This window comes from Cyclopterus lumpus, chromosome 15 (genome assembly GCF_009769545.1).
Source record: "Cyclopterus lumpus isolate fCycLum1 chromosome 15, fCycLum1.pri, whole genome shotgun sequence".
NCBI lineage: Eukaryota > Metazoa > Chordata > Actinopteri > Perciformes > Cyclopteridae > Cyclopterus > Cyclopterus lumpus.
The window spans coordinates 9,305,402-9,315,054 of record NC_046980.1 but is presented as its reverse complement, the minus strand read 5'-3'; the positions used below and the strand labels follow the sequence as shown (position 1 = coordinate 9,315,054).

The 9,653-nt window shown below is 41.9% G+C and overlaps 1 protein-coding gene across 1 annotated transcript; it reads left to right on the top strand.

The window, feature by feature from the left end:
• The first annotated feature begins 1,893 nt into the window (after window positions 1-1,893).
• c15h10orf90 (chromosome 15 C10orf90 homolog) lies at window positions 1,894-8,416 on the top strand. The gene is made up of 5 exons (XM_034552420.1): window positions 1,894-2,073; window positions 3,710-3,890; window positions 5,388-5,451; window positions 5,993-6,092; window positions 8,014-8,416. The coding sequence occupies exons 2-5, from the start codon at window positions 3,800-3,802 to the stop codon at window positions 8,041-8,043; spliced, it is 285 nt and encodes a 94-aa protein (XP_034408311.1). The 5' UTR covers window positions 1,894-2,073; window positions 3,710-3,799; the 3' UTR covers window positions 8,044-8,416.
• The last annotated feature ends 1,237 nt before the right edge of the window (window positions 8,417-9,653 follow it).

Genomic DNA, 9,653 nt, shown 5'->3' with positions numbered 1-9,653 from the left:
AAAGCAGCACAAATAAATGAGGGTTACGGGAGACTTAAAGAGGCCATGTTGGGACGAAACAAACGCAATGTCCGAGAGACCGGTTTGGGTCACTGCAGAAGCCCTCTATCAAAGCACAGGGCCCACAAGGTCGAGCAGATAGCACTCACGCGTAATGTTAACAGCAAGCCTGGCGATTCAGACACGCAGGGCCACAGCACTACTTTGGGATTATTGTCATTCAAAGGGCTGAGCCCCTCAAACACAAAGGCTGGCAGGCGGAAGGAGAATGCAGATGAGGCAGCCTTCTCTATCCGTAGCAATTTCAGCCACAGGCCACACACTTTTAATACTGGCCAAGGTATGAATTTCATCCTTCTTGCTTCAGAAGTGAAAATCTAAAGTACCGATGCAATTGATCTGTATTCCTTTCAGCGGTCGGCTATTTTAGATAAGATTACATTTCCTAGGCATAGCGGAAAGCTGAATACGGTGCCAAGGTGGTCTTAGAGACTGGAAAGTCGTTAATATTTTCACTCGTTTTTTGATTTATATCTCATGCATTATAAATAGAACCACACACCCCCACCACACTTCTCTGACTGTACAATTACATTGTTTAGGATAAATCCCAACTGGTACTCACACACACACACACACACACATACTAAGTCCAACTACAGATTAAAATAAAGAACAAAAACTTTCATTTATCCTTCTCTGACTTACAAAACTTCCGTATCAAATCTTAAAATGGTGAACTGCATCTGTATATATTAACCGTGATTGAATAGAATGAATTTGCATTATTCTAAACAGTTCTTCTCCAGGTCTCCTGGTACATAAGATAAGCTCAAGGTTACATGAGAACTGTATTAAAAAATCTGGTCTATGCAAGTGAGGAGCATCCCGTTTAAATGTTGGTGGCTGACTTATGTGTATATGCTATGCTATGCTATGTGCTATGATGCTACAGCCAGCAGCTGTTACAGTATATTAGCTTAGCTTAACATGAAGACTGGAAATAAGGCAGAGAGCTAGTCGAGCAAACAGATCTCTATGTACCGAATGTAAAAATACGTGACTTCCTGGAGTATCTGCTGTTTTCCTGGAAATCCCACAGTGACAATAAGCTCAAGGAAGTCACTGCCCCTGGCGAAGAAACAAGAAGAGAAAAAAAACAAAAACCTAGCTGTTTCCCCCTATTTACATCCGGACATCGATATTTGCAATATATATAGTACATATTGCAGTGGTTGTCGTAGCCAAAATGGAAATAAAAAAAGTGCCTGGAGCAGTGCCACCTGCCTGCCTCCCCTGTTAGCAGGGCTGTCTCAAGAAAAACAATGTTTAAAGCACTCTCACCGGTCATTTATTTTTCTACATTATTTGGCCCCCTTGTGTTTTTTTTTTTTTAAACTTTTGTTTATTTTTATTGCACACATACTGGAGCAATAGCTTGACCGGAGACATTACATTTGTGAGTGTGCTTCCTGGAGCATGTGACGATTCTCTACTGCCACTTGGTCATGGCTGGGATTTCTGTGGAAATCCAGTGTGTATTCCACAAGAGCTAGAGGACTGGGGTTAAAGGGGCAGGATGGATGCTCTGTCATGTTCTGCATTATTCATAGGCCACACTCATGTTCCCTCTGGGTTTGTTCTCTCTCTCTCTATCTCTGGGTTGTGGGGGGAGAGGGGGGGGGGGGGGGGGGATATTGTGTGTGTGAGGTCAGTTTGAAGCCCGTTCATTTAGCTGCTTCCTCCATAAAAGCTTCTCGGTCGAACTCAGTCAGAGGGAAATAATACAGTCATCCGGATAACACACTGTATGTCTTTAAATTACTAAATCACAGTAACAGACTGAATCCTAAACTGCAAAACACACAATATAATGGAATATATATTTTCCATTTTACTTCTCTCTGTGTCTCTCAAGTGGACTTCAGGACTTGGACCAAGATAGAAGGCCATGACAAGACAGAGGCCCAACAAGAACATGACTGTTCCTCAGAGCCTCAAAATGTCTCTGATAAGACTTCCCGGCTGAAAGCTGATTCCCTGGAAGGAACATCCAAGAATCTCAGCCTCAAAGTAGGAGCCACATTTCAATTAATGACTTGTTTTTGAGGACATGTACTACACGATAGACACAAGCTCAAGGTGCCCCCACAGTAAAGGTTCATTACTGACCTAGGAACAAATATTTTGACAAAAATGTTCTTATCACAACATTGAACGTGGCATTCATTCAGGCAAGCAACAAAGTCAAGATATCCCAGTTACATCAGCTGATAGCAGCTGATCTCAAGCCAGCCCAATCAGCTGATGCATCAAATAATTCCCTTCTATGCATCCAATTGGCACAATGTCCAAACAGGGCACCTTATTTAAGCTGCTTCAGCCAACCTACCCTTGCTGCTTCCTCTGCAAGCCAATTGGAACCTTCCATTTCACGCTACTAGCATTAATCAATGCCATTTCTGTCGTTTTCTGTGGTCATTGATTAGGCTTTCCAGGTGTGCACATGGAAGGGCAGGGAGGTCCCAGAATAGAGCCGCACCGCCAAATCTAATACTGCAAATGGAAATAAAAGCTTTATCCTACAACATCTTTTTCATTTTAAAACTTTGAGTCTTCGGCAACAACTGGCAATTTATCAGATTTTTGAGCAGCTCCTCCTGGGGCCGCACAATGCTATACATTTTCCTCTACATATGCAGTAGTACTCACCATGACCTGTAAACAGACTTTGATGTGTAAAATTGGGGGGGATTGGATCTTGTGCTAAAAAGATTTTTTAATTGTTCTAATATATATACTGAATGTATAGGCCAGCAATACAATATCGCAATAAGGCTGCAATTCAATATCGTAATAAACAAGAACAACTGTCAGCTATAACAAGGATATTATATTTGTATTGCTCCAGTGCTTTTGATCCATCAGAGTTCACAGTAACTAGAATAATATAATAAATGGAGCCACTGTGGATGCAAAGACAAATACTGGTTCCACAAAGAACAGAACCAAGAGTGACAACCTGAGGTCATTTATGGAATCAAGAAAATACCACAAAATAGCTACACTATTATACGCAGTGCTACTGCACATGATTTGTGATCAGATGTGGAACAATTTGATATTTGCCATATGGGACCTTTAACCCCCATCAGAATGATGTATTAGAGACTAATACAATCAAGGTTTCCAACACAGAGGATCTTAATGTGTGAAAAACATCTCCTGAGTGGGCATTTTTACACTTGGAGGGATTTTTGCTTTAGTTGGTGTTTGACCGTCTCTGTCAGGTAGAGAAAAAAAAGTTAATAATTACAACATAAAAATGACTCTCCTTTGTGCTATTAGATTTTATTTTCAATTAAAAAGGATCTTTTTACCCAATGGGTCACAAGTTTTATCTCAGCGTTGGGAGGGGTAAGGCTCCAGTGAGGTTTAAAAAGGATCCCTGTTCCCCTTGAGAGTGAAGCTCTCTTACCTTTATCCCCGCTAGCTGAGCATAATATTACCATGTTGCCTGTACCTCTATTACAAGGCTGTGAAGAGGATTCTCCAAGGTTAGGGAATAGATTAGGCGATGCTCAGAATAGATTCAAACCCAATGAAGTTTTTTTTTCTTTCTCTTTCCACAGGATTAGTGTCTAAGAGTTGTACTGTATTCTTCCCACCTACAAGCAGATTACTGTATGTATCCCTCTTTCCACCCCAGGAGGCTTTAGAGCTCCTCAGGCCGGACTTCATCAGCCACTCTCAAGGTCGGGTGAGGAGGTTGGAGCAGAGGGTAAGGAGAAGGAGATACATGCAGGATTCCAATCCAGATCTTGTGCGGGGCCTCAGGGAGGATCGAGGCAAACAAAAGAGGAACTGCACCACACCGGATCCTCACAGTGGTAAGTGCAGCTTAATAACTCTGCCTGGAATCTGGAAAAGCAGAAGTACACTTTAATATATTCACCCAACCAATCAGAAGGTTTTGGTCCTGCTGCCAGACCACCATGATGACAGAAGCAAACCGCCAGCTGTTGATTATTCTGTCTGATAGAGGACCCTGGAAGTCGTGGCAGTCAACCTGTGAAGACAGCAAGCGATTCTCGGTCGAGCACTTGAGATAGTCTCCCAAGAGTCAGTGGAGACCAGGCGACCATTTTCTACATCGATCTTTCACCATGTTTCCCATATGTCATTATGTCACTTCTGCAGGGGAGTAACACATCAAATACTGTGGTTGGATTCAGTGGTTGGATAGCCCCGAACATATACTTGGAAACAAGTAAATAAGGAATTTGTGGTAATGTCATATTGAATTAGTCTGGGTTTTCAAGGAACTATTTCTGTTTCAGAACATTCATGTTAATCTCAACAACCTCCGATGATCTGGGGGAAAAAAAAATGTGATTTCAGATGTTGTTCTCCTCATAGTGTAATTATCCAACTTTGCTCTCTGCTGGCCATTATCTAGTATTGCATATCAGTTGAAGCATCTTTCCTTCTTAATCTCTGTCTACAGGGAATACACACAATGTGAGACCAAAAGTGTCTAGAATATAAATGTGATGTTTCTTTTTTCAGTTTGTTCCAACTTTATTCATCCCACATTAAAGTGGTTTGCAGCCAGGAATTAAACAAGGTCAAAATACAACAAAACAAGCATTTGTCATATAGGAAAAAGAAAACACTGTACTTGTAAATTCACAAACTTAAAACTTACTTATCACTCTGACAAGGCTTTGTTAAGTTGAATTGACCTCAACATTTCTCTCAGCAGTTTTAACTAAACTGTCTGATTCTATGTCTGCTTTAAGAAAATATTGTATTTTAAGCTAAGACCTGACATTGATTCTCTACATAGATTGGAGCACCAGGTTTATTTTCACACATTCATCAGAGCAGATTGTTAACAGCAATTTTTCTTTGCAGCATGTCCAACTGGACTTTGCTGAAACATTAATAAAGTAGGGAGGCGTTATATGTCAGGTAAATAAAGGGCTTAGTTTAGGAAGGGCATAGAGGAGTCATGGAATTAGGAGCTTTGAATAGCTTTGAATTGTCTCTGACTGAAGTCTGAAGTCTAATTACGTACAAAGAGTGTCGGTGCTGTCGGCCTCAGTTCAATCTGTGGGAGACAGAATAGTCAGACTTAATAGGACTGGACATGGCTATGTATGGTATGTTTTTGATATGTCTTCATGCATGTGGGTGCGTGTGGGTGTGTGTGGCGGTGTGTTAAGAGAGATCTCAGATAGTGCTGCAATTAACATATTCAAGATTAATTTACGTATTCAATCTTATTTGTTATTCTTATTCTTATGTGTGTGTGTGTGTGTTTGTGTGTGTGTGTGTGTGTGCATGTGTGCGCGGGTGCGTGCGTGTGTGTGTGTGTGTCCTAGATAACCTTTTCAAGCCTGGAGAGAGGACTATATCAGGCAAAGAGATGCAGCTGAGGTCCAGGCGGTGAGTTCTCCAGACAGACGATGTCACTCCATCTCTCCTTGCTCTTTGTTGTTTTTATTCAGCACAATCCATCAAGCTCGTTTGTCATACCTGCCCTGCATCCCATTCCATGCATGCAGATTTGTGCATAAACACGATGCACATTCACACACCCACATGGATACAATAGATGTCCGGTATCCAAATTTCTTGACAGGGGATATGAGCTACCCTCTGTATACCGTATACCTTATCTCTTTCTTTTTCTTTCTTGTCTTATCTGGAAAGGCACACCTGATCAGCTGATGGCTGCCCATTGTAATTTATTTCAAAAGCGACTTTATCTGACTTGGAGGATCTCGTAACACATTGGCTGTAGTTGTGGGGGTGAACAAGGAGTCTGTGTGAGACCTGTTTATCAGTGGATACAGGTCTTTGCCAGCTACGGTCTTGTTAGATAATACCTATTATGCCAATCTGTTGGCATAGCTCAGGCACCCTTATACTTTGGATGCCATATTCCTCTGCCCTGTATGAATTTCCTTTTTTTTTTTTTTTTCAGGATTTACAACCAGCTGCCAGAGGCGACAAAGAAAAAAGAGGAGGAGAAAAAGAGGGCTGTATCACAAGCCAACAGATTGCGAGCAGACGTTTTTAAAAAGGTAAAGTTGGTACAAAAAAAGAACAGAAAACATTGATTTTTAAAGTCGGAATGTTTTTTTTAAAGAAATTATGTTTATGAGGATGCAGATGTTAGTCACATGTCTTTGTCACCCAGGAGGTGGGCAGCGGTTAGGTACAACATTTAATTTTCCGAAGTAATACTACGATATATCATCCCCGGCAAATCGCTGTACACTAAACTTGGGTTACCACAGCCATCTTATAATTGGGTATGTGGATAAGAAATGTGTCTCAATATATTTTATGTCAACAACATGTTAACGTACCAAATGTATCAGTTGGTTTTGATTGGATATTTTGAATCTAAGAAACACACCAGTTTAAGAGATAACCTACTTCTAGAAATATCAACATTAACATATCTAAATACAACAAAAGAATATATGATTTTGATTTATTTTGGTTTTATTGAAGTTTACCGAGGTCTCCATATTATTTTGAGTTGATGGATCTACAAGACACATACTCATGATGTATAAATAAAGTGTGAAACATGGTTTGATTTTCATCCAGCAGAGGTCCCTGTTTGACTGCTAAAGGCAGATCTTTTGCTCTTCATCACGCTGGATTTCCACCCTAATATATGCACATTTAGCATTTAGGTGATTTCCCATTCCTCCTATTGTATGTGTAATCTGTAACTTGTGTCTTCTGCGACTCGTGTTTTCTCATATATCAGGTCAGGAAACACAAAGAACCAAACAGCTAAACCCTAATGCATCACTGCTAAGCTCGTTTCACACCTTAAACGGTGTGCCACGGTGTAGTTTTGGCTTTCAGCCCAGTGGATGCCCTGCTGACATAATGCATAGGACCTGATTTAACAGGCCATATATCATCCTCCGAGAGTGAGGGGCATGTGGCAAATGAATGATATATTTAGGACATGCAGTGTCAGACAGATCCATTCAGTTTCACTTGTGGGTGACCAGCCTTCACTCAATCTCCCAGTAATAATCTAACCACAACAATGAATTTGCTGTCAGTCAGGCGAGCAGTGAAAAATGTAAAGAGATGCCCCCAATCTCTTTACAGATAGTGTGTGTGTGTGTGTGTGTGTGTGTGTGTGTGTGTGTGTGTGTGTGTGTGTGTGTGTGTGTGTGTGTGTGCGTGTGTGTGTGTGTGTGTGTGTGTGTGTGTGTGTGTGTGCATGTGTGTTTTTTCTACCAAGTTATACAAAATGATCTCAACATGATTGTATTCTCTCTCATTTGCCAACATTTACGTCAATTGGGAACACTGGTTTGCCACCAGCAAGTTTAATTCTAAATATTACAACTACAGTACATTGGCATTGTGTGGTTTGCCGACAGTGCCAGCAATTAGAGAGCACAGAGTGACGTCAAATGGCTCTGTAACAGAAAATGTTATTGCTTGAAGAAATGTAACAGGAGCAACTGTTACAATGCCAGTGTGACCTCACCACCTCTCGAAATGAAGCTATTAGGCTGGCTCAACCACAATGCGTTTGGGAGGAAAAAGGAGCGTGTTCCTCCACGGTGAACACAGAGTCGTGTGTGCTTTAGGCGCCTCATTTTTGTCAGAAAGTCCGCAACACGCACACACACAGAGGTTGAGCCTAGAAGAGTCTCAGAGGTTAGTGATAGTGAGAGGAAGGGGTGGGGTGGTTTTAGATGCTGGCAGAAATGAAATTCCAGCTGTTGGGCGGTACTCTGAGAGGAGGGTGATTGCATAGCTGTGTGTTAGGTGGTCAGATAGCAAGGTAGACTCATTTCTCCCTTTCTGGGCTTGGCCACCTCAGGTGATGGAAATGAAAGCCAATTTAGCAGCATGATTCCTTCCTGTGTGATGCAGATCTGCTCTACGGAGAGGGAGGGAGGGGAAGGTTTGAGTATGTACTCCTGAGTTTTTTTCAGTCAGTTGTTTCTTGTTTTGCAGAGACTTCTGGAGCAGATCCTGCAAAGATAAATGGGAGACACGGAAAGGCCAACAGGGTTATAACACTGGCCATTCTTCACTTTTCTCCATGTGTGCATATGTATTCATTTTATTCCATTCCATGTCCATTCGGCATGTTTCTGTGCTCATTGTATCCTGACTGATTTACAACAGAAAGGAACATTATATTTGGCAGAGTGACAGGAACATATGTTTTGGAGTAGTTTTGTCACCAGCTTTTGACTTAATTGTGATACATTTGTATATATCTGTTTATACCACAATGGCTAAATATGGAGACATATGAATTTTGTGGACCAAAATGAAACTGTGAAAGTATTCAATGAAAATTGTACATGATGCATATGCTTACAAGTGCTGTTTTGGGCAGATATTGACGAAGCCCAACCTTCTCACCTACCACTAACACACTCATAATAAAGATGATTATATTTGAAAAGAAAAAGGTCATGAATTTGTCAGCTGTCTTCCCCACTCACACTGAGTGATTAAACACAATACAGATTAATCATATCATGTTGCTCATTTCCTTAATAAGGATACAGTTCCTTATCTGCCATATCATTTTCCTCTAATGTATCTCAAAATGAATTAAAAACATTCCGAGGACATTCTGTATAGAAATGGTGTCATTTTCCAGGAAATGTGGTCCCATTGCTTTGAGCAAAGCAACTTGACCCCGTCATCGGCACAGTGCTGTCGGTGTGTAAAGTGGGAGAAGGGTGAACCGTGTTTCGTTATTGGCTTCACGTCCGCCTTCGAGGCCTCTGGATCCTCCCGTCCGAAACACCGGAATTCCAACTAATCAAACTCAGGAGACACGAGATGCCTGTGAAAGGGGGCCTTTGTCAGAGCGCTCCAAACCAGAGATGACATTGTAATAAGAGAGGAGACTTCTGGACCTGGGACTGCAGTCTGCATATAGCCTGTAAAGGTGACTGACACATCTGTGGCATTTAGACAGAGTCTGCTGGGATGGAGGGAGAACAGGGGAAGGACATGTGCCGCAGGACTCAGACAAACGCTCTGTAAAAGCATCGGGTTTTGGCGGACCTTTCGGTGAGTGGGTTGATCTGGAGTAAACAAGGACAGTGTTTTGTAACCCAAACAAAATGCTTGGTTAAATGTCAAATGTTGTGTCCGCTTATTGTAGTTCAGTCTCGTCCAGTATGGAAGTGATGGGACAGGCTGCCAAGTGCTGCAAGATTCTTGCATCTATAGGTGGATTAATTGTGGCCCACAGCGAGGAACAAATGTAGTCAACGTTATTGCTATCCATTGACTTAAATGATGGGCCGTGTTACCAGCAAGGCAATTTAAAAGAATGATCCACAGGGGAGAAATGCATTCCAGCCAATGTGGGCCGGTTCCAGACGATGAGCACAGACTGACAGGCAGTTGTATACGAGGAGAAGGACTCCTGTCAGTTGGCCTGCCTCTCTGAGGCATCGTGTGTCGGTATGTCACATTGGCATCTTCGCATAATGTGCACTGCGTTCTGCGGGGCCCCTCGCTCCACTTTGACTGACTCAGATGCCCCGAGGGTAAGAGTGATATGTCTGGCTTAAAAAAAGAACACTAGCCGAGCTTAAGCTGCTAATTGTGTACATTGAAGCTGT